At 41.1% G+C, this 24,707-nt stretch overlaps 1 protein-coding gene and 1 long non-coding RNA gene across 5 annotated transcripts in view; one reads left to right on the top strand and one right to left on the bottom strand.

The window, feature by feature from the left end:
* The window catches only part of MAP3K5 (mitogen-activated protein kinase kinase kinase 5), a 156,527-nt gene that overhangs the window by 93,386 nt on the left and 38,434 nt on the right, over positions 1-24,707 (top strand). For all 4 annotated transcript variants that reach the window (XM_073337411.1, XM_073337413.1, XM_073337414.1 and 1 more), the window contains 4 exons: positions 1,952-2,111; positions 3,923-4,076; positions 8,656-8,763; positions 16,208-16,257. In XM_073337411.1, the coding sequence (XP_073193512.1) occupies positions 1,952-2,111; positions 3,923-4,076; positions 8,656-8,763; positions 16,208-16,257 (472 nt within the window). The remainder of the gene's footprint in view (positions 1-1,951; positions 2,112-3,922; positions 4,077-8,655; positions 8,764-16,207; positions 16,258-24,707) is intronic.
* Positions 3,927-22,822, bottom strand: LOC140909050 (uncharacterized). The gene is made up of 3 exons (XR_012158060.1): positions 21,764-22,822; positions 20,267-20,456; positions 3,927-5,654 (listed from the first exon to the last, which is right to left on the bottom strand). It is a non-coding gene; the product is annotated as an uncharacterized lncRNA (long non-coding RNA).

Here is a 24,707-nt window from a genome sequence, read left to right as displayed (position 1 = left end):
GCTTTCAGCGTGTCTTAAGATAAACAAACTGGAGGACCTTGAAGGAGATCATTTTTTCCCTTTTCAGTGCTATGGAGACAGTCCATAGTTTGGGGCCTGGAACCCATGTGGAACTAATATAGGGCCTGTTTAGATACTCCATACAAGAAAATGTCCCATTTTTAATTAGTTTTCTTGCACAATGAATACTGAATTAGGCCCACAGGATGAAATCAAGAATTTGTCGTATTGTAAGCTCTTTGGGATGGGGCAGTGTGTGTGTGTGCATAGTACCTGTCACAATGGGGCGTGGATTCCTTATTAGGGCCTTGAGGTGCTACTGTAATAGAAATAAATTATAGTGGCAAACAGTATACCAGACCACTATACTGACATAAAAATATCATGCTCCTCTGAAGTAATGGAGGCCCCAAGTTGTATTACAAAGAAAGGGCTTTACAAAATCTATTGTTAATAGAAATATTTTCATTTTAGGGAAAAAAATGTTTTTGGTTTCGATTTAAACATTATCCTGCACTGTGCACTACTCAAACATGGCAACATCTTGTTAGTAAGAGAGTACAAAATCCTAAAGACAGACAGACACTGTGAGTGAAAATTGAGTGTATATTTTTAAAATGTAAAAATATTTATATTGTCTAGGATCAGCGATATGCAAAAAGTAAACAGCATAAGAAATGTAAATTAGATGGACCGTAATATTTGCAGTTTAATAATATAAGTCTTGACAGGTGTATCGCAGGAAGCAGAAACAAAGTTATTTGGAAAGCTTGTGTAGTGGAGTTGAAGAGAGGACAAATTTCAGTATCATTGCAGGATTTCCACCAGAAACATTGAGTCTTTGGAGCAAGGACAGAGAAAGAAGATATGGGTGGGAGAGCAAGGGTTGGAGGAGTGATATAATGGCTCGAGTGCTGGAAAAGGGAGGGAGCACTTGTAGGGGGGAAAGGTGGTCTTAACACAGACAATGGAGTTAGAAGCTTTGTCTTCACTAGGGAAAAAGGTGTGTCCTCACCATGTGTTTTCCTAATACCTAGTAACTAACAGGAGGTAAAATCCAAGTGACAACAAGGCAGTTTGTAGTTTTGACATGAATTAACAGGTCAAAGTAAACCCAAGGCTCTCCCACAATCTCTAGTGTTTGCAGAAGGGGGGCACATAAATACTAATGGATGTCTTTTCTTGGGGTAGGACTCCCTGCCAAACAAAAGATGCTCACTGCAGGAAGAACCCCACTGGATCACCTCTTCACACTGCATGGGACCTTGTCTATAAAGGTAAGTTTGGGGCTTTAAACTTGGGGCTTGTAACTCAAAAAAACATAATAGGTGCAGTTTTTAGCATCTGTTAAGTTTTTAAAGTTACATTATGTATTTTAAGGCCCCAAATTTACCTTTACAGATGAGGTCCATGCAGGGACATAGATGATCCAGCTGCAGCTTTGTCCCTACAGTGTTGTCCTGATCCTTTCCTGAAGGGCCTATAGGAAGGGGAAAAGAGGTACCTTTAGTTCTCATGAAGCTTTGAAGGGTTTAAAAACAATATGGTGCATGTAATTTCCATCTGAATACTCGCAGTGGAAAGTCTAAATTGCTTTTAATAAAGCTCCTTTTAATGATTCCTTTGTTTTACAGATTTTTTTTAATCAGAGTGTAGCCTTAATGTTTAGTAATTTTCCTTTAGTGTTCGAAGGAGCTTGGTCTCTGTGTGTGTGTTCAGGCTGGGGGAGGGGGGAGACAGTAGTTTGTTTAATTGTTTTTCTGTTAATGCCCTTCATTATCAATTTGCTATCCCAAAATGGAAACCTACATAATGTTTAGAGCTTCATTTTATGTATTTGTATTTCTTGACATACAGTAACTTGAGCAGTGAAAAAGTTACAAATCAGATAATTGTTAACCTCTATACTGGCCTGCAAAACCACCTTACCATTAAATTTTATTCACTACAGGGGTAAAGATCAGTAGCCTGCTTGGTAAAAAAGGGAATTTGGAGAAGCTGCAGAGTTATTGGGAAGTCGGATTTTTCTTGGGGGCCAGTGTCCTGGCCAATGACCACCTAAGAGTGATCCAGGCTTCAGAAAAACTATTTAAGCTAAAGGCACCGGCATGGTAAGGGGATGTACAAGATATGATGTTTTGAACACCTCGGTATGTTAAAAAAGATGTTAATTTAGCTATTTGAACTTGTCACACATAGCATTGTATTTCAGTGGTTGTGATCTTTAAGCAAACTTCATACTTACTTCTCTTAATAATTAAAAAAAAGACTCAAAAGGTACTTGGGGGTATCTTTTCCTCTTGTGAAAGCTGTGTGCATGCATCAAGAAGGGAATATAGCATTTTAAAAACTGATGAACGTGCCTTTCTGAGTGTAAGATCAGGTCAGTGTGTAATGTGTTGTGTTTTGTTTTCCTTCACATATTTAAAACCACTTGGCATAAATACATATGCAATGCAAATTAAATCAAGGAATTTCAAGAGTTGAGACAGCTGCAAGATCTAACAATGCTTCCAATTCCCTGGAGAGACTTCTTCCTTCAGCTGATTTCCCCCCCACTCCCAACTCCCTTAATGACTAATTTCTGGAATTATCAAGGTGTCAGAACAGTAAGATTGTACTCAAATTTATCTCAGAGAAATCCTCTCTGTGATTACGAACACATTTAGTTAGGCTGTGTCTTGCCCCTGTACAGGTGGACAGAGGGAGGTAAGATTCACCTTTTCATCATCCTTCCCTTTATGTCCTTGTTCAGGGCCCAGACGCCTTATGGCCCTTTAGCTCAGAGATCACAGTGACTACGTAGGGCTAGCACACTGCTAGTGCAAGCCTGTGCCAGGAGTGGGGAAGGGGTGGAGCTATGCAACACTTTCTATTCCCCACCGCACCACCCAGCATAGCTGCCCAGGTGCAGGCAGAAGCAGGTGCTGCACCCTTCTCAAAGGTGATAAAGTAGGCTTGTTGATACACCTCCTTATCACCCCAACGTGGACTGTCCCTCAAAGGGCCCTTGTATTGCGCCATATGTATCATCATCACAAGCATAAAAACTGCCCTTAAAAGAAAACCAAAGTTCTATAATAGCTCAACGGTGGTGACTTTTTCTTTAAGGTTATGCGATGGGGGCCCATCTTCCTTGGCTGTGCATATTCTATTGCTTTAGTGCTTGTAACACAGCTTTGAGTGGGAGTTTTGAGAGAAGGGTCAAAATGGTATATTCAGGTCATTTGTGGATATGGAACCAATTCATTAATCAGTAATGATGTAATCATAAAATCATATTTGTATGTTTTCTATTTAATGGTGAAAGAGACCAGTATTATGTAAGGCTCTGTAAGTATGCCTTAGGAAGCAAAACACAAAAGAGAGAGCCATAGTCTGCAGTTAGAAGAGACATTCTCTATTCGGGCGAGGCTGTTGTCTTTTCCACAATGTTCTTGAACGGCTGCCTGGCAGTGTCATTGTTAATGGGAAGGCCCTGAATCCAGAAGCATCGCATTTTAAACACCTACACTAAATAATCAATCAGTGTAGAGGACATAATGACACGGAAGGTTAATGCAATGAATTTGCACCGGGGTTTCAATTTGAAGTTAGTCACAGTTGACATGAGTTTGATGTGGATTCATCTTAGTCCCAGGGCAGGAGATTTAGCTACATCACAAAACTATCACAGTTCAGGATAACTGACATACTCAGGACATTGCTCAGAATTCAGGAATGTTTCAGATTAATTATGTCACTGCCACAGATATCTGGTTCTAAAACAAGGAAACTATTAATTAAAAGCAATCCTAGATCATCAGAATCTGACTGGCTGTCTTGGCATTGTGATGTTGAATTTTTAAAGATTAAAGATACAAAAATGATTAATTGCAAACTGTATTAAATTTACTGCCTGTATGTGCTTTGCTGTTTGTAGGTACCTCAAGTCTATTGTAGAAACTATTTTGATATATCAGCATTTTAAGAAATTGAATCCAGAACAACATGTTGCCAAACAGGAACTTGTAGACTTTTGGATGGACTTCCTAGTTGAAGCCACAAAGACAGATGTGTCTGTAGTTAGATTTCCAGTAAGTGTGCTTTTTATTAACTCTCTCACTTAACTTCTAATTGTATTAATTTCCTTTTTGTCATATAGCATGGTTAATAAAAATATCACTTGTTCAGAACTTTTCAGGCAACAAACCATGCTCCCAGAAGAAATATATTTGATCTGCGTAGTGCAGTGGTTTTAGTTGACTAAATTCTGTGACAGTGCTTGGTCTGTTTTATAGGAAAATGACAAGGGAAAAGCCAAGATAGAATTTTATAATTCAGGCTATCTATAATGTTCCAGTCTGTGCCAAACGGCAACAGATCAATTAAATTACACATTGAGGAAAGGAGTTTTTCTTTCTCTGTCTTATCAGTTGTTAGCTACACATTGTTAGGCTTAGCATATCTGACTCACAATTTATTTCACTTAATGATGTCCGCTTGTGCACTGTTTTAGGGACCATAAGTGAGCCTAGACAGCTAGTACCATACTGTTTATAGTATTAGACAGTAATCCACAACCATGCTACATTACTTGCATTCAAATATTTCCTAGAAAAATAATTATGAACCCTGCTATAATATATTGCTCAATTGCTTTATGCTGAATGGCTACTTTATGCCCAGCTAGAGGGTGCAGGATATATGCAATAAAAAATGCTCACTACTACTGTTTCCTGTATGCTATGTGTCAGGGAAAAGTTGTATTTTAGACACTTTGATGTGGTCGCTTTTGACAAATACTGCTTTATTATTATTTTTAAATGGCAACCAATGTTGTCACCCAAATTCCTGAGAAGTGGAAATTGGCTGTTTTGTACAGCTCTGCAGGCTGCTGGGGATTGGACACAATGTGTAGGTGGTACAATCAATCCCAGGGAAAACTGCACTGTGTAATGCTCAAGAGCAACTGCTCCAGACAGTAAGTAGTGACAATGCGAGGCTCTGGAGGGAATCCTATTTGGTCTTTTTTCTGCAAGGAAGGGTTGTGACATGGGGAGGTTTGGAGGGAGTTAAAGCAAGAAAATATGCAGATTACTCTGGGCTTCGTAACAGACACCCAGGGGAAACCACATCCCTTTCTTCTTCGTACTTATCACATGACATAATGAAACATTGAAAACAGGATCTGCCTTCCAGAACTGTCTCAGCCAAACTCTCTTATTTTCTTTAAAATTAAAATTGGGAAGATCTGGTCAATAACACAGTACAGCTTAAAGGTGACATGTTGTACCCATACTTGTTCATGTGACTATACTACTGTCACCCAGTAACAGGCCTCTTCTCCCTCACAGTCTGAAAAATGTACATGTACAAGCAAAACAGATTGTGCATTGCATACAGTAGAGAAAGGGCAACAAAAGAGGAGAAATGGAAAGACACTATGGAATTTTTTGTCAAAGCTTTACAAATAAATGGTATTTATAAAAAAAAAAGAAAAGAAGAAGAAACGCATCTGTAATGCTGCTTCTATGTAACAGTCTTCAGCACAGATTGCCAATACGGTCTGGATCTAGGGACTTCAGTACCAACGCACCAGCTTCTACCAATTGAACATACAAAGTAACTTCACAACTGGCAGCTGAAGAAATCTGTTATCCTCTGACTTGACACTGAAAGAAGACATGACACACTTTACAAGGATGTTACATATGTAGAAAAATACAGATACTAAAATTCTGCTGCATGCATTTCTTTTCAAACTTAAGGCCCAATTCTGAGATGCTGAAGGCCAGACTTTTATAGGTATTCAGGCGCCTAAAGACGCAGATAGGTGCCTAGTGGGATTTTCAAAAGCACCTAACTTCCATCTGTAGGCGTTGACATACTTTAAAATCTGGCCCTGAGCTACACTTGTCACTATAGCCAGCTGATCTGTGGGCGGTCAGGCCTAGTGGTTGAAATGAGAGTTTACCCTATTGGTTATAACTGGGTACTGGGTGGGCAGAGTCCAAGAATGAGCTGAGGGTCAGTGCTGGAGGGACAGAAGCTGAATGCCAAAGCTGGAGGGTAAATGAGTCATAGGCCAGAGGCGAAACTGAGGATCAGAACTGGAGAGACAGAAGCCAAATGTGAGAGTTGGAGGGTCAACCAGAGTCATAGGCCAGAGGCAGAGCCAGGGAATCGAAGCCCGAAATCAGAAGCTGGAGGGGAACAAGGGCGGGAGCAAACAGGGACTGGAACAAGGGCAGCTGCAGGTGGAGGGGTTGAGCAGCCACTGATGTACCATGGGGGCCAGGCTTATAAGAAGAGCTGCTAAACCATCAGCCAGTCAGGGGTTGTGGCCACTCTGCCAGCTCCATCTGGGCTCATTGGTTGCCTAGTAGCAGTTAGTCTGGGAGCAGGCCAGGAGCTGGTCCTAGCTGGTCTGGACCCTGCCAATCAGCTGAGAGCTATGGAGTGCCAGCAACTGCTATTGACACCTATAGAAGTATATGGAGTGTAGAATTTGAACCATTGGGAATTTCTAATAATTTCTATTTGGGTGGTTTTAATTTTTTTTAAGCAACTAAGAGAATTCTTGATGGTCTCCAAGACCTGGACATGAGAGGGTAATCCGACCCTGACCTCTTCTAGCTCTGCCCCAGAGTTTGTGAATTCTGAGCTGAAGGTTGTGGCTTTTATCTTTGCTTCTCCAGTCTAGTCACACACAGCCCTGTGATATCACTTTATTGCAGACACAGCTTACAAATTCTGTAAATCAGTAAGTTTAATATTTATTTACAAAAGTAGTTTAAAAATTCTTCTTTAAAAGTGAAGTATAGAAATCACTTGCAAAAAAACACACAACATTGACAAATGCTGATCTTAAAGTATGTGGGAAGTGGGTTTGGAGGCAGGTGTTTTAGGTACAAGAATTAATTTATGCTGTTCTCTAACTTGATTTCCTTTCTATTTTAAATAAATTTCAACAGTCTGGGGGGGAATAATTTTATAATATCAATTCAGAATAAATGGAAATGCAGTAACCTTTTTCCCCAATTAAATTTACAGACTGAAACAGAAAACCTTACATGCAGTAAATATAGGCTTAAAGACTTTTGGAGGAGTTTTTTTTCCTGGAAATCAGATTTAAATATAGAATACTATAAAAAGACAATAATACCAGTCTTTACCAAATGTCTACAAATGCTAAACTGTGCTGACTTTTTCCTTTAAGGGCCTGAAGTAAGATGGGTAGGGCCCTACCAAATTCACAATCTATTTGGGTCAATTTCATGGTCACAGGATTTTAAAAAATCGTAAATTTCATGATTTCAGATATTTAAATCTGAAATTTCACAGTGTTGTAACTGTAGGGGTCCTGACCCAACTCTGAAGGCAGCAGCAGCAGAAGTAAGGGTGGCATGGTATGATATTGCCACCCTTACTTCTGCGTTGCTGCTGGTGGGGCGCTACCTTCAGAGCTGGCCACCTGGCCAGCAACTGCCGCTCTTCCAGCCACCCGGCTCTGAAGGCAGCGCAGAAGTAAGGGTTGCAATACTGTGACCTCCTCTCCCCCACAATAACCTTGCGACACCCCAACAACCCTCTTTTGAGTCGGAATCCCCATTTTGAGAAACGCTGGTCTCCATGAAATCTTTATAGGGTAAAAGTACACAAAAAAACCCCAGATTTCATAGAATCATAGAAGATTAGGGTTCGAAGAGACCTCAGGAATTAATTTGTAAACTTGACACCATCAAATTGGGCCTGAATAAAGACTGGGAGTGGCTGGGTCACTGCAAAAAATAATCTAGTCCAGCCTCCTGCTCAAAGCAGGACCAACCCCAACTAAATTATCCCAGCCGTGGCTTTGTCAAGCCAGGCCTTAAAAACCTCTAAGGAGGTTTCATGGGGGGAGACCAGATTTCATGGTCTGTGATGCATTTTTCATGGCTGTGAATTTGCTAGGGTCCTAAAGATGAACCATCAGCTACTTTTGGCTAAGCATTTTTGATGTAGCATGGCATAACAGTATACTAGGTTAGATCAAATCTTGCTGCACTGAATTCTGTCTCTTCTGGATTAATCTTCCAAATTTTGCTCTCACATATCCCAAGAATTGTTTCACAGTCTGTTGCTGTTAGCTTGTGGCCTCTTGGATGCTTTTAGCTCCAATGGAACCATTCCCTTCTGTTCAGTTCTATAGTTACTGCTCACAATGGTCTGACTTAAAAGCAATTCAGTCTAGCTCCAGAGTGAAGAACTTTCTGCTTTCTCTCTGATGAGCTTCCCAACTGCTCCTTTCCCAGCCCAAACTGCAAACAAAGGCACAAGCTGACCTTCTCCCTCTAGAAAGTAAACATTCTCAAATTGCCTCCAATGGGTCCAAAAACCTAACATATTACAGAGGTTGCTCAACACCTGGCAGTAGGAAATGAAGGTACTCAGAACCTTGTTGAATCAGGAGTACCATGTGATTATGTGTGTAGTGGAGAACGGCAAATTATAGAAAAACTAAATTTAAACTAGAATTTCAGACCTTAGGCTAGTGTGATCATTTTACACAGTTTTATCTTTTCCCCTTGTGATTCCTAATGTACTAGGACTTCAGGCATGTTTTCAATTGATCACAGTGCTTTTAAAATTTCATAAACCTTTTAATGACTTTTAATCGCCCTCCCCCCCCAGGTTTTAATATTAGAACCAACAAAAATTTACCAGCCTTCATATCTGTCCATCAATAGCGAGGCGGAGGAGAAGACCATATCTATCTGGCATGTCCTACCTGATGACAAGGTAAACCACTGCACTTGTTTTAGGATGAGAAATGTAAATAATGAATCATATCTTATTGGTCTCTGAATCGTGTATGTGACATAAATCCTGTAACTAAAGACTTCTTACAGTTGACTACACAAAATTTGTGGCATATAAGAAATATCTTCATTTACATATATTGTTGGGAATTGCTTATTTTGCAGACAGTGTTTCAGTTTTCCATGATCTCTTTTATGATTTAAAAAAATGTTAAATTTATAATCTTATTTCAGAAGGCTTCATTTAAGTATATAGTGCACAAAGATTCAGAAGCACATTACTGAAAGCTTGGCTTTTAAAATGTGTGTATGACACACCAGTAACATTGTAATATAAATGTATTTGTACAAATGGAACTTTCCTCTGGTTTTTTCCTCTGGTGTTACCCAAATCCATGTTGTAGTTTTGAAATGCGCTTAAAAGAATTTGAACTTTTGAAAGATGTGGTTCTTTCAAATTAGACAGTTTCACCAGAATGGCTTACCTGTGTCATCTTTGAGTACTGGACCCTCAGTAATGCACTGAGAGTATAAAAAATGCCCCTAGCTAGCACTCACTGGTTTATATTGTAGCCTGGTGGAGACACTATAAATAAGATGGCAGAGGAAATAAAGATCATTGTTTTGAGTAGTTGTGCAGGAAGTCAGGAACTTAAAGAGGAAATTGATCAAAGAAAATAGATGTTTAGGAGACTGAGAAGCTGAGAAAACGTGGTTAAAGATGGAAACTTGGAAGCGGAGGTGTGGTTAAGGCAAAGATATTTGGAAGGAGAGTGAGTCTGAAGGGAGCTTTGGAGACATGGAGTGAAGTGTGGCATAGATGGAGGAATTACTGCGTCCAGGAAGGAAACAGTAGAGTGATGGGGGTTGGAGCAGCCAGGAAGTTTTGGAAGCAGCAAGAAAGACAGGAGCCTGGGAGAAGTGGAAAAGGGAGAGGAGAAGAAGGAGGCATAGGGAATGAGTAGGTTCAGGGAGTTGTGGAACCATAAAAATGTTACATATGGTTTCTCAGCTCCCAAGAACCAGCACAGTCGTCATTATTTCTTTTCTAATGACTTTTCTTCAGTTGCAGGGTACGATAGAGGGGAATTGTTTCCTGGAATCAGTCTGTCTTGTGCCTTTTACACTTACAATAGAAATATTTGACATGCTCCTTTCTCGCTATTTTCTATTTCTACTCCACCTTCTTTGAACAATGTACGTGGAACACAATGAGCAACAGCACTTGGGCTTTTTCTGGGGAAAATGGACTGTGGGGAAAAGCGTGTAGGTAATGGCAGTAATAGGACATTCAGAAGACAAATTGAAATGCAGGCTAAACTGTGTCCAGATCAATGAATTCCTGTTTATATGTGTTCAGCTTTGATCAGCATCATTCATGATAGCCTCAGACTATCAAACACATACATACATTGCCTTAGCTGTTGGACACAAACCAAAATATATTTGCCACACATCGCAAATGTTGTCATGTTAGTGCTGCAGAAGAAACCCTGATACCATAAAACATTTGCTCTGGAAGATTGCTAGAGGCTATTTCATATTTGGAATTATCTCACTACCCATAAATGCATGATGCTTAATAATTCACTCCCAAACAATCCACTTCTCTCTGTTTGGTGGCTTATCTCTCATACCATAAATATGAAGCATGATTATTACTCTGAACTCCCCAAATCCTCTCGTCCTTGCTCAAAGATTCTGTAGTGTAATACTAACTGAATGTGCATCATTCATTACTGGATAAAATTTCTTCATAGCCATGTGGTCAACATTTCTTAATTTCTCTAGATATCTTTTTAAACTTTCATGAACCTCAGTCTCTCTCTTTCCTCCCGTACTCGGAATAAAAACAATGAGGAGTCCTTGTGGCACCTTAGAGACTCACAAATGTATTTGGGCATAAGCTTTTGTGTCAACCTGAAGCAAATACTCACCAGCAACTACACACCACACAACAGAAACACTAACCCAGGAACCAATCCCTGCAACAAACCGCATTGCCAATTCTGTCTGCATATCTGTTCAAAGGACACCATCATAGGACCTAACCACATCAGCCACACCATCAGGGGCTTGTTCACTTGCACGTCTACCGATGTGCTATATGCCATCATGTGCCAGCAATGCCCCTCTGCCATGTACATTGGACAAACTGGACAGTCTCTATGCAAATGAACAAATGGACACAAATCAGACATCAAGAATTGTAACATTCAAAAACAGGTAGAAGAGCACTTCAATCTCCCTGGACACTCAATAACCGACTTAAAAGTCACCATTTTTCAACAAAAAAACTTCAAAAACAGACTTCAATGAGAAACTGCAGAACTGGAATTAATTTGCAAACGTGACACCATCAAATTAGGCATGAATAAAGACTGAGCGTGGCTGGGTCACTACAAAAAATAATTTTCCCTCTGTTGATATTCACCCCTTCTTGTCAACTGTTGGAAGTGGGCCACATCCACCCTAACTGAGTTGGCCTCATTAGCACTGACCCCCCACTTGGTAAAGCAACTACCATCTTTTCATGTTCTGTGTATTTATACCTGCCTACTGTATTTTCCACTCCATGCATCTGATGAAGTGGGTTATAGCCCATGAAAGCTTATGCCCAAATACGTTTGTTAGTCTCTAAGGTGCCAAAAGGATTCCCCATAGTTTTTGCTGATACAGAGTAACACGGCTACCCCTCTGAAATCTGTCAGAAGATTAATTCATGTAATTGTAGGTCAAAATATGAGCTCCTTACTCCCATCAGTGAGCAATTAATTAGATTCACTTCAGTCAGTGGAGCTGCCTATAAATATTTCAAGACAAAAATCTAGGATAAGGGAAGACTGGGAGTATCAGTAAGTTAAAGATAAATAACATTGCAAGTATGTTGTAATTGTCCAATGACTAGGCATTACAAACCCAGGAAATTCAGAATGAAGGCTGTACTTAAAAGAAATTTAGTCATGTTAGGAATGGAAATGTACAATTAGGGTGCACAAACAACCTTAACTCTGCCCTGTAGTGACATCATGCAATAACCATTAGATTATGATTAAGAAACAGTGCTTAGTGTTTCGGCCACAGATAAAATGAAACTGATTTTTAAAGATTTTTTCCCTCTATATGAGAAATTTGAAGAGTCTGTGTGATTCCATTATTGAGATTATTTGGGACAAAAGACTAACACATGCTCAATTTCTTAAAGGACCCAGGATTTAAAGGATTTAATTAATTTTTAACTCACGAGTTAATAGATTTACTGGTAAATTCTCAGAAAATTCATTCTGTACTCAAAGAATAAGTGTGTAAGTTTAAGGAGTGTATGGTTTATTTTTCAGACATAAGAGGTTTAATATTTGCTTTAAATGTGAATGGAACTCAACTTCTCAATTTGCAACTGGTAACTACATGGCAAGAAAGAGTCTCACAATCTGGCCCAGTATAAATAAATTGCCCTCTTCCTTTTCCACAGCCATTTTCCAGTGAGTATTTTCTGCTTAACTCAGTTTTAATTAAATGATGAAACTTGCAAAACTTAAAGAAATGAATGGGAAAGTTCTTATAAAAGTCAGGTGGTAGATATGCTTTGTTTCTGCTATAAACACATGTACCATTCCCCTGAATGTACCAATTTGTTTTCTGATAGGTTTTAAAGAAGTGCCACAGTCCTATTTGTCAGTAGGAAAGGCAGTAGCCAAGCTGCCTCGATTTCATGTTGGCTTCTGAATCCAATTTGTGATTTTTTTTACTAACCAAAGAACAGATGCTGGAGTTGGATACCACCCTGATATGTTTACTCAGGTTGTTTAGAAGTTGGCAGAATCATGAGCAACACAGCTTTTCTGTAATTCAGCAGCCTGAGAAAATGATGTGGTAAATGAAAGAGGTTGTATGAATCTGTGAGAGATTACTCTTTCATAAACTGCAAAGCTATAACATATGACTTGGGCTTCTCATGCTTTTTTAATCCTTTCACCCTTCCTGAATGTTTATTTTGGAGTATTCATGGGTAAAAAATGGGGTGAGGACCCATAGCTGGAAGGCATTCAGGGGCAATTGGGAGGTGGATATGGGGAGAGGGGCAGCTGAGGTTGCTGGGATACTCCCCGCTATTGCTGGGGGATAGGGGAAGCAGAGGTTCAGGTGGTACTTTTTCCTCATATAGGGGGGCCAGGAGACCTAATGTGGCAAGAATCCCCATCCCTTTGCTCTGTTCCCTCCTGTAGGTAAAGAAAATGCCCATGTTGGCTCTTCGTCAACTAGCATGGGGGGGGGAAGGTGCAATATTAGACAGCAAAGGCTAGTTTAGAAAACTAGAATGATCTAAAATTAGTAGGGCGCACATTCCGTAGATTAAATCTGGCCATCTGCTAGGTCTCAAAACGTAATGGTAAATGAGGACTCATCATTGAATGGGTGTGTTTCTGGTAGGGTCCCTCAGGAATCAGTTGTTGGCCCTAAGCTATTTAACCTTTTTATTAATGACTTGGAAGAAAACATAAAATCATCACTGATAAACTTTTCAGATGACACAGACTGGGGGAGTGGCAAATAATGAAAAGGAGAGGTCACTGATACAGAGTGATCTGGATCACTTGGTAAGCTGAGCTCCAGCAAACAATATGTGTTTTAATAAGGCCTAATGTAAATGTATACATCTAGGAACAAAGAATGTAGGCTATACTAATGTGAGGGGGGACTCTTATCCTGGGAAGCAGTGCCTCTGAAAAAGATTTGGCTTTTGTAGTGGATAATCAGTTGCATATGACCTCCCAGTGTAACACTATGGTCAAAAGGGCTAATGCAATCTGTGGATGCATAAGCAGGGAAATCTCATGTAGGAGTAGAAATGTTATTTTACCTCTGTATTTGGCACTGGTATGACCATTGCTGGAATAGTGTGTCTAGTTTTGGTGTCCACAATTCAAGAAGGATGTTGATAAATTGAAGAAAGCTCAGAGAAGAGCCAGGAGAATGATTAACGGATTAAAAAAACATGCCTTGTACTGATAGATTCAAGAAACTCAATATATTTAGCTTAACAAAGAGAAGGTTAAGAGGTGACTTGATCACTGTCTGAGTACAAATATTTAATAATGGGTTCTTCAGTCTAGCATATAACACGATCCAATAGCTGGAAGTTGAAGACAGACAAATTCAGACAGGAAATAAGGTGATATTTTTAACAGTGAGAATAACTAACCATTGGAAGGATTTACCAAGGGTCATGGTGGACTCTCCCATCACTGACAATTTTTAAATCTAGATCAGATCTTTTTTCTAAAAGGTATGCTCTAGGAATTATTTTGGGGAAATTTTATGACCTGTGTTATACAGGAGGTCAGACAGATGGTCCCTTCTGGCCTGGGAACCTATGAACAGGTAGCCAGCCAGAAGGCAGGAGATCTTGAGCAGAAGGTCAGTCAAAACAAAGTATTTCAGGTATCTCTTAAAAGTTTAAAGCCTTAGAATTCAGCTAAGAATCTCTAAATTACTGTATATATTAGATCATAAACCGGTTCGTTTATAAGCTGACCCCCCCAAGATGGATAAGTAAAAATGGCAAATTTTTATGACCCATTCATAAGCCGACCCTATCATTCAGGGATTGGCAAATTTCGGCTCCTAGCCCATCAGGATAAGCCGCTGTGGGGCCAGGACGGTTGGTTTACCTCAAGCGTCCGCAGGCACGGAAGTAAACCTAAGTAAACAAAATGTCCTAGCCTGCCAGCGGCTTACCCTGACGGGCCAGGAGAGCAACTGGTGGGGAATTTTTTTGGCGGGGAGAAGCTGGGGGTCAGGGGAGTAACCTCTGTGACCACCCCCCACATGACCCCCCCCAACCCAGGACCTCCCCACATGACGCCTCCATGTGTAACCCCTCCCCACCTCTAGCCCGGGACCCCCACACTCTCCCCTTCCCATCTCTTCCCTTCCCACCTTACTTGGTGTGCGCCAGAGGAGGATGTCTCTGGCCTGGCTGGAGCTGCTCCAGCAGGCTGAGTGGCACGGCCCCAGCCTGTCAGCCCCAGAGCTGCAGCTGCTTCGGAGGCTGTGGGGAGAGCAGCGTGTCCAGAAGCAGAGAGACTCTGGCCCCGCCTCTTCCCTTCTGGCTTTGGCTGTGCTGCCTCTCCTTGACCCCTCTGTTGGGGGTGGTGCGGGAAGCTGTGTCCCACCTCTCCCTCTCTCTATACCCATTCATAAGCCGACCCCCTTCTCTGATGCTTCCCTCTTTTACTAAAAAAATTCGGATTACGAACAAGTATATACGGTACTTTAAATGCTCCATTCCACAGTGTGAGCTGAGCCTGTGTTTAGGAGCAATTTGTAGCACAATTGGCATTGTATCAAGCAAGGCTGACCATATTTGAATATCCTCCTTCCCCGTTATTCCAATCAAACATTGCCTTCTCAAGGTTTGTCAAATCACTCAGTACCTTTCCATGATACTGAGACATTTCTACTCCTTCTACATTGAGCATTCATTTTTAGCTATTAAACTAGGTCTGAGCAGAAAAGTTTTGGCGATTTAGATGCATTTCATAAACTGGCAAAATAATCTATTATCGAAAGTTTTTATGAACATTTATGTAGAGGTAACACCTGGCAGCTTTAGTCCCATTGTGTGGCAATGTGCTAAGGAATAAATGAGTCCCTGTGATACAGTTTACCCAATAACTCATTTAATATGAGGACATTCTCACATCATTCATAGCTAGTTCAAATTTGCTACTTTACAACTGCAGGTTACTTTTAAATGAATTTTTTAAATTATTTGAGGTTTGATGTAGGTCTAAAGAAAATACAGTTGTGTGTATTTGGTACATTATATTATGGTATTTTATATTAACATAGCCACCTGTAATAAAATGTGAACAGAAAAGAAAGATGGATTAAGATGATACGGAGGAGGGGGAAATTGATCTGGGAAATGGTGTTATAGATTATCAAGTGCTGTTGGCTCAGCCTCCTTTACAATTCACTGTACAAAATGCAGCAACTCTGGTAATGTGTCTCCCTTCTTTATTTCTTGCTATTCTTGACAGGTGTCATAAGCTGTTCAACTTCATGTCTCTTTTGTCTTTGGGAATTCATTTGGTTGTGACTATGGTTGGCACCAAGGCTTCATTCTAAATCTTGTCTCTCAGCAAGAAATGTTTCTTGGCTTTATTGTTCTAGTTACTAAAATGTGCTCCAGAGCAGTATTTCTATTCGGCAAAGATTGTTTAAAGATGCTATTGGCATTATGCTAAGATGCCACGAAGAATAATTGCTACAGTGTAAAATGCTAATATTTTGAGTAACATTCCTAAATCTTTCAGCCTCTTCATTTACAGGGTAAAAGATAATACATGTTGGATCTTTTATATTAAGGGGAACTTTATTATTATGTTTTATCTTTACATGTTTTCTGTATGTTACAGAAAGGTATTTATGAATGGAACTTCAGTGCTGCTTCTATCAGGGGAGTAAGGTAAGCTTCCTTTATTTCATTATCTTAAACAAACAAAGGTAACTGGATGAGTGGTCTGTTGGGATAGTGCAATGACTTGGATGGAGCATTGCGGACAAAACTTAAGAGAGTTTTGCATCTGCCTGAGACATGGGGATTTCCAACATAACACAAGCCCTGAAATGTCTTCTTGTGATTCTAAAATGACCACCTACAATTAGGGTAACCAGATGTCCCAGTTTTATAGGGACAATCCCAATATTTGGGGCTTTGTCTTATATAGGTGGTTATCCCCCCGCTGTCCCGATTTTTCACACTTGCTGTCTGGCCACCCTACCTGCAATGGCTATCCTACAAAAACAAAATAAAAAAAATTAAAATTGCTAATTTAAAAAAATATTATTTTGCTGACTAAAATAGTGCCATAATTCACATTTAAGTGCAGTTATAAGTAGAATTAAAATAATGGGTTACTTTTAATGTATTATTAATAATAAATAAATTAATAAAATTAATATTTATTTATGTATTTATTTATTATTTGCATTACCATAACACCTAGGAGTTCCTGTCATGCACCAGGACCGCATTGTGTTAGGCTTTCTATAAACACGTAACAAAAAAGATGGTCCCTGACCTTATAGTCAAAGTATAAGACAAGGGATAACAGGTGGATGCAGACAGGGAGAGCAGAAGGAAACAATGAAACTGTGATAGGCTGTAGTCTCCACACACCAGCTGCCTGTCTGTTAAGTTCTTTTGTAGGCATCATGGCATAGTAGAGTTTTGAAGAAGGTTTGAAGGAGGACAATGCAGTAGCTTTGTGAACGTTTATGGGGAGCTCCTCCCAAGCGTGAGGGGCAGCATGGGAGAAAGCACAAAGACGCTTCTTTGAAAATTTAACAAATGGGCAGTGGAGGCTGGTATCTTTAGCTGATAGGACGCAGGAATCAACATCTCCGTAACGAATGAGAGATCATAGGCAGTACGGGGATAGACTATGAAAGGCCTTGCAAGTGAAGACAAGCAGCTTATATTTCATGCAAAAGAGAAGGTGAAACAGTGGAGGGATGCAAAAAGAGGGGTGCCAAGGTCAAAGCAACAGGCTAGGATAGTGATCTTTGCACTTTGAGTGATATCTGTGGGGCAAGATTGCATATGTTAAGGCCAGAGAAAGGATAGTAATCAAAATGTAAGATAATGAGACTGGATGAGAGTTTTAGCTGGATGGATGGAAAGGAAAGGTCATATCTTAGAGATGTGAGGCAGAAAGAATCAGAAAGATTTAGACAGCCTGGATGTGAGGAGTTAAAGAGAGGGCTGAGTCAAAGATGATGCCCAGGTTATAGGTATCAAGCCCCTTTCAGGGCATCCAAAAATAACTAGTTACATTGAAAACTTAGATCATTAAAATGTATAATTTCTTTATGTTGTGATTTTGAAAATTAATTGTTCACCTATATTATTTTTAAAAGATTGTTTTACTGATGTTTACAACTTAAAAAAATTAAATGTATATGATCCGAGGAATGGAAAACCTGTCTTATGAAAGGTTTCAGAGCTTGGCTTGTTTAGCCTAACCAAAAGAAGGCTGAGGGTAGGTATGATTGCTCTCTCTACCTATATCAGAGGGATAAATACCAGGGAGGGGGAGAAATTATTTAAGCTCAGTACTAATGTGGACACAAGAACAAATGGATATAAACTGGCCATCAGGGAGTTTAGACTTGAAATTAGGCAAAGGTTTCTAACCATCAAAGGAGTGAAGTTCTGGAATAGCCTTCCAAGGGGAGCAGTGGGGGCAAAAGACACATCTGGCTTCAAGACTAAGCTTGATAAGTTTATGGGGGGGATGGTATGGTGGGATAGCCTAATTTTGACAATTAATTGATCTTTGAGTATTAGCCGTAAATATGCCCAATGGCCTGTGATGGGATGTTAGATGGGGTGGGATCTGAGTTACTACAGAGAATTCTTTCCTGGGTGTCTGGCTGGTGAGTCTTGCCCACATGCTCAGGGTTTAGCTGATGGCCATATTTGGGGTCGGGAAGGAATTTTCCTGCAGGGCAGATTGACAGAGGCCCTGGGGGTTTTTCGCCTTCCTCGGCAGCGTGGGCACAGGTCACTTGCTGGAGGATTCTCTGCACCTTGAAGTCTTTAAACCATGATTTGAGGACTTCAATAGCTCAGACATAGGTTAGGGGTTTATTACAGGAGTGGGTGGGTGAGATTCTGTGGCCTGCATTGTGCAGGAGGTCAGACTAGACGATCATAATGGTGCCTTCTGACCTTAAAGTCCATGACTCTGACTCATAACAAGAAATCAGGTAAACTCTGTTGCCCTGGAAATGTAAAGAGCCTCGTTCTCATGTGCACTAAGGACTCTTTATTCAACTTTGGATCTTTGCTTCCCCCTGGCATGCCCACATTTTTCTTCAGCATGGTTCCTTAAATAGGGAGCAGGAAATGGCTGGCACAGAAACCAGCTCTGCCAGTTTTGTTGGCTTTACTTCAGCAAAAAGCTCCCTTCTGCATGTGGGATTCTCCGGTGGTCATTCATGTCCAGATTCTGCCCCCTCAGCATCACTGAACTGCTGCAGAATTTGGCCATAGAGTGTACTCGTGTGCATGAAGTTAAACACGTGCAGAACTATTTGAAGGATCCAGGTTTTAATTTGCGCATGTTAATATCTAGGAAAGTACCACTGAACTGCTTTAGATCACTTCCTTATTTTTGTCTTACTTTCTTCCTGTGCATACATGTACCATGGCAATCTGTCACATCCCATTTTCATATTTTTAAGTGTATTTTTTAAAAAAGAAAATAAAATTATCCAACCAGTCCTCTCTTCTAAAAATGACACAAAAATTGTCTGATGTCTCTAATAAATTCTTAAACAGATGGACCTTTTTGCCCTTCCAGCACCTAATAACTCTTTCAGCTATCAACAGACACTAGAGTGACCAGATGACAAGAACAAAATATCGGGACACCTGGGGGGACAGTAACAGGCTCACCCCCTCCCCACCAGGGCCGGCTCTAGATTTTTTGCCACCCCAAGCAAAAAAAAAAAAAAAGCCGGAGTGCCGCCGAAGCAAAATATCAGGACAAATGGCGTCCCAACCGTACATCGGTCAGGATGCGGGACAAACAACTAAATATTGGGACTGTCCTGATTTTATCGGGACATCTGGTCACCCTAACAGACACAGCGGATCAGTTTATTTTAGGGAAAAAACTGCAGTCTGGTTTCAGTTTTTGTTACAATACATTTTCGAACATTTGTAAACTTCTTGCCAAATGGTGGTGGCAGGTTTTTTTGGCACTGCTAAAATATGTATTAGTGTTTGCTAATGTTATTTATATGCCTCCAGTAATGTTGTTATCATTTAAGCCCAGTCTGTTTATTTTGTCAGATGTCCAAGAAAGTCTGGAAAATTTTAAACTGCCTCAACTAGAGCTAAGGTCCGTTTCTGCCACGGCCCTGGCAGAACTCAGACAATCTTCGGTAGCTTGGCTGAGGGGCAGTTGGGCAAAGTCGACGTTTGTTTAATTACAAAGCTAAATAAATCTGTATGCACATCTTGTATAAAAGTATCTGTATATAATCGGCATAGGTGCTGGAACTACGGGTGTTGGCGGTGTGGCAGCACCCCCTGGCTTGAAATGGTTTCCATTATATACAGGGTTAACAGTTTGGTTGTGTGGCTTTCAGCACCCCCACTATACAAATTGTTCCAGCACCTATGATGATCATTACCTTCTCCTTTCAGTTGTTGCTAATCTTGTTAGATTAGAAGCTCTTTGAGTCAGGGGCCATATTTGTGGTACAGCTAGCGCAAAGGGGCTCTTCTCCTGATCCCAACTTCTTTTGTCTCCTTTGAAAATTCTACCCTGGAAATAGAATCCCTTACAGCTCTCTAGGAAACGGAGATTAACAGCTCTAGCAGGGAAGGCCAGGGCTCTCTGTAGTAGTCAAAGGCCCAGAGATCCCAGACTTAAACGGTCACATCATTTTTCTGTCCATACCTCAGTAACTATTTATTGGTGGTACATAACCAGCGCTTTAGCAGGAGTGCTGGGGAGGTACCTCGTACTGAAGCATGACTGATGTTTCCAGTAAGCATGTAGGGAAATGACTGAGGAGACGCTTGCTTTATGTGTTTCGTAGCAGCCAACATAATCAGCCTCTTCTTCTTACGAGTAATAGAGTTCATCCCTTAAAAATTGAGAAGGAATAAAAAAAAATGTATGTAACTTTGTAAACATGGTGCTGAATCACACACTGTACCTTTTGGTAATTGGTTTTGCTTGAGCATAAACTCAATTAGTGGGTTGTGCACTAATAAATTACTCAGCCTGTATCATATATCCTTTTTTACACCACCCACCCCCACACACACACACATTGATTACTGAATTGGGCCAGAAATTACATTCAGTCATCAAAATCCTTTAAAATGTGGCTAGCCCCTCTATGCACTTTGGTTGGTCCAATAAAAGACATTACCTCACCCAGCTTGTCTCTCTATGCATGTTGTGTCAGTTATACCAGTTACCCAAAGAAGCGCTATTCTGCATGTGGCACACAGCTGCATTTTAAATAGCTGAGGTCAATATAAGCTGTAAGAACAAATGCAATACAATAAATGGTTAACATTTACAATAAAAAAAAGAATAACAGCCTCTATTTTATACAGTAAAGATGAGCCCAAGTCACTGAGTGCTCAATTGTGTCTGGGGCACAGTCCTGAGCACCTAGGAGTAGGCCCAGGAGGCAGTGTGCCTTTGAGTGACCGCACTGAGGCACAATTCCTTCCCTATTTCCCCCTGGCTCCAGGTAGGAGAGGGGGATAATTTGCTGCTGCCTTAACCTGACTCAAAGTTTGGACATATATCTGAGTCTGAAAACTCCCAAATTGTAAGGGTGTTTGGATTTCTATTCTGGGTCCTCCTAATATAGATGCAGGCCCATAGGACAGATGTTAGGTATCTGATGAGCATGGCATGAGAACCTGTGTTATCAGCACCCTCCCTATACAAATTGTTCCAGCACCCTGATGAAGCGTGTTCTCGGGCTGCCTCATGATGGAATGACCGCCACTGTCTTCTGTAATGGCTTGGAGATGGACCCATTCACTCTCTGTACTGGTGTTAAGTAGGGCTGTGTTATTGCCTTAACCCTTCTTTCCATCTGTCTTGCATTAATTTTGATTCTTATTTGTGACTGCTTTTCTTCTGGAATTGGGATTGAGTATCACATGGATGGCTAGCTCTTCAACCTGTAGTGTCTTCATTCTACAACTAAAGTCACCAGGACTGTTATTACCAACGTTCAGTATGCTGATGACCATGATATCCTCACGCACACTGAGGCTGACTTGCAATCCACCCTAGATCTCTTCTCAGGCGCCTATCAAAGCTGGGACTTTCCCTCAACATTGGGAAGAATAAGGGTGCTCTAACGGTCTGTCCCAGCACAAGTTGGCCCCCTTCTCCCACAAATTGTTGAGCCAGTACCTTTACCTTGGAGATTGAATATAGGATCCATTGTGCCAGAGTATCCTTTGGAAAGTAGCTCCATCATGTCTTTATTGACAGAGATCTGCGGATGGAAACTAAGATTCTTGTCCACAGTGTAGTAGTCATCCCGACTCTTCTTTATGAGTGCGAGATATGGGTGACCTACCGCAGCCATCTTAAGTGTCTGAAGTGGTTCAAACTGTGCTACCTTAGAAATATTCTCCATATCGGATGGGAAGACTGTCATGCCAATGCCAGCGGTCTCTCTGAAGCTCACATCACCAGTGTTGAGGTGAAGATTATGAAACATCAACTTTGCTGGGCTAGTCATTGTGTGTGGATGGCTGGTACTCCTCTTCTGAAGCAACTCCTCTTTTCTCAACTTAGTCATGATGGTAGGACCTGCAGGGGACAGAGGAAATGCTACAATGCTGAAAGTATATCTTAAGAAGGGAGGCATTGACCCCACAAATTGGGAAGAGCTGTCTGGCAATAGACTGCAATGGCATCCATCATACATCAAGCCTCAGTCCATTTTGAAGAGAATTGCCTTGCTCAAGAGTCTGAGAAATGGCAGAGGGGGAAGGAAAGGTAGAACATCCCCATCCGCAGTTGTGCTCTCTCCAGGCAACCACCTGTCACATGTGAAAATACCTGTAGAGCATGAACTGGACTTCAGTCATCTTAAGTCTCATCAATGACTTTCCCTTGTATCTAGGGATAGCGGCAGCTGACGGACCAGGTTACCAAGCCACCACCTCTCCGTCTGGGGAATTCCGGCATTTCCAAAATTCCAGTGAAATCAGTAAAATCAGAATAATGGCTTTTTTAAAACTTGGGAATTTTGGAGGTAAAATGGGTAAAAACTGAAAACGAAGGCCCTTACTTATTTTTAAAGAATTTTTAAATTTTCTTGTTCTGGTTCAGACCCAGCTCTTGTTTTTACTGATTAAGTTGCTTTGTACTTGGCATCCTATCAATAGAATTTTTAAAAAATTATAGTATTGGAAGTTTTCACTCTTAGCAAATAAGTAAAATCTATTCACTTGAAATTTCTTCTCCACAGTTTCTGCATAATCTACTGATTAACTGCTCTATATGCTATCTCATAAAGAACTATTAATAAGCAACTGTCATGGTGCCTGATCGTGCATCCCCTGTGCATTGACTTCAGTGGGAGTGTTGGGTGCATACAGGATTTAGCTACAGGGCTATAGTAAATGTGCTTGCATGTTTTGTGAGGTAATATCTTTTATTGGACCTCACCTCCCCTACCTAGTCTCTCTCTTATCGTGGGGCCAGCGTGGCTACAGCAACACTGCAAACTTGAATGTTTTGTCAGTTTTGGAACTAAGCACACAAATAATTTCAAAACACCCTGTACTCATTTACAAAGACATTAATATTTCTAAGTATGCCACCCTTGTAGGTGCACCACCTCACTCTAACCCTCCTATCTATCCATACACAAATGGGAAGAGAAGGTTAACTAGTGACCTACACACTGGCTTCTCTGTAGTCTGCAAGAAATTCATTTCACCTGGGTAAAGGCCAAGTAAAATGGTGTTATACAGTTGAATGGACAGGTGTTGGGATGATGAAACCCACACACCAACCTAAGGGTTTGACGAGATGCTACAGTGCAGCCTTCTCCCTGTGGTGCTACTTCAGCATGTAGAGCAGTTGAGGCTCTAGCTCCTCTGCATTGTTGGGGATCCCAATTGCTCCACCCCACTGCAGCTCTCTGTGGCAACCTATGAACAGCTACTGCCATTCACAAGCGTTGCAGAGGACCCGCTGCTCAACTGTCCTCTGCAGCTATAGAGTTCCAAATGGGGGCTTACTGTGGAGTGGGGGGAAAGTATTGCACTGGTCATGTGTACCTGAGCGAATGTCTGTGAAAGCCTTAGTCCAGGATTTTCTGTGCTTTCTAAGTATCAGAGGGGTAGCCGTGTTAGTCTAGATCAGCCATAAAAATGTTGGCATATTGTGGGGCCATGCGGGTGCCCACAGTGGTACCACTAGTCTGGAGGTATATATTGTCACCAAATTTGAAATAATTGTGCGTGAGGATAAAGTTACAGAGCTCAGCAGCCAGTTGTGCTGTGGCATCATCAGGGATACTGTTCCTGACAGCTTGTATTCCATCTGTGTGTGGAATGTTTATTTAGAGAGCCTCTGGAAAACACCATCCTAGCCACCATGGATGTGTCCAGCTTCCATCCCGGACACAGCACACGATCCATTGTCTACAGCCTAGCGCTGAGGTACAACCGCATTTGCTCCAACCCCTCAGACAGAGACCAACACCTACAAGATCTTCAGGCATTCTCAAAACTACGATACCCGCACGAGGAAATAAGGAAATGGATCAACAGAGCCAGACATGTACCAGAAGCCTCCTGCTGCGAGATAAACCCAAGAAAGAAACCAACAGAACTCCACTGGCCATCACATACAGTCCTCAGCTAAAACTTCTCCAACGCATCATCAGTGATCTACAACCCATCCTGGACAATGATCCCGCACTTTCACAGGCCTTGGGAAGCAGGCCAGTCCTCGCCCACAGACAACCCACCAACCTGAAGCATATTCTCACTAGCAACAACACACCACACCATAGTAACTCTAACTCAGGAACCAATCCATGCAACAAACCTTGATGCCAACTCTGCCCTCATATCTAAACCAGCGACACCATCACAGGACCTAACCAGGTCAGCCATACCATCACCGGTTCATTCACCTGCATGTCCACCAATGTAATATACGCCATCATGTGCCAGCAATGCCCCTCTGCTATGTACATTGGCCAAACTGGACAGTCCCTACATAGAAGGATAAAGGGACACAAATCAGATATTAGGAATGGCAATATACAAAAACCTGTAGGAGAACACTTCAATCTCCCTGGACACACAATAGCAGATTTAAAGGTACCCATCCT

The sequence above is a fragment of the Lepidochelys kempii genome, chromosome 3 (genome assembly GCF_965140265.1).
Source record: "Lepidochelys kempii isolate rLepKem1 chromosome 3, rLepKem1.hap2, whole genome shotgun sequence".
NCBI classification, from domain to species: Eukaryota; Metazoa; Chordata; order Testudines; family Cheloniidae; genus Lepidochelys; species Lepidochelys kempii.
Note: the sequence above shows the minus strand (reverse complement) of the source record. Positions and strands in the feature narration are given on the sequence as shown.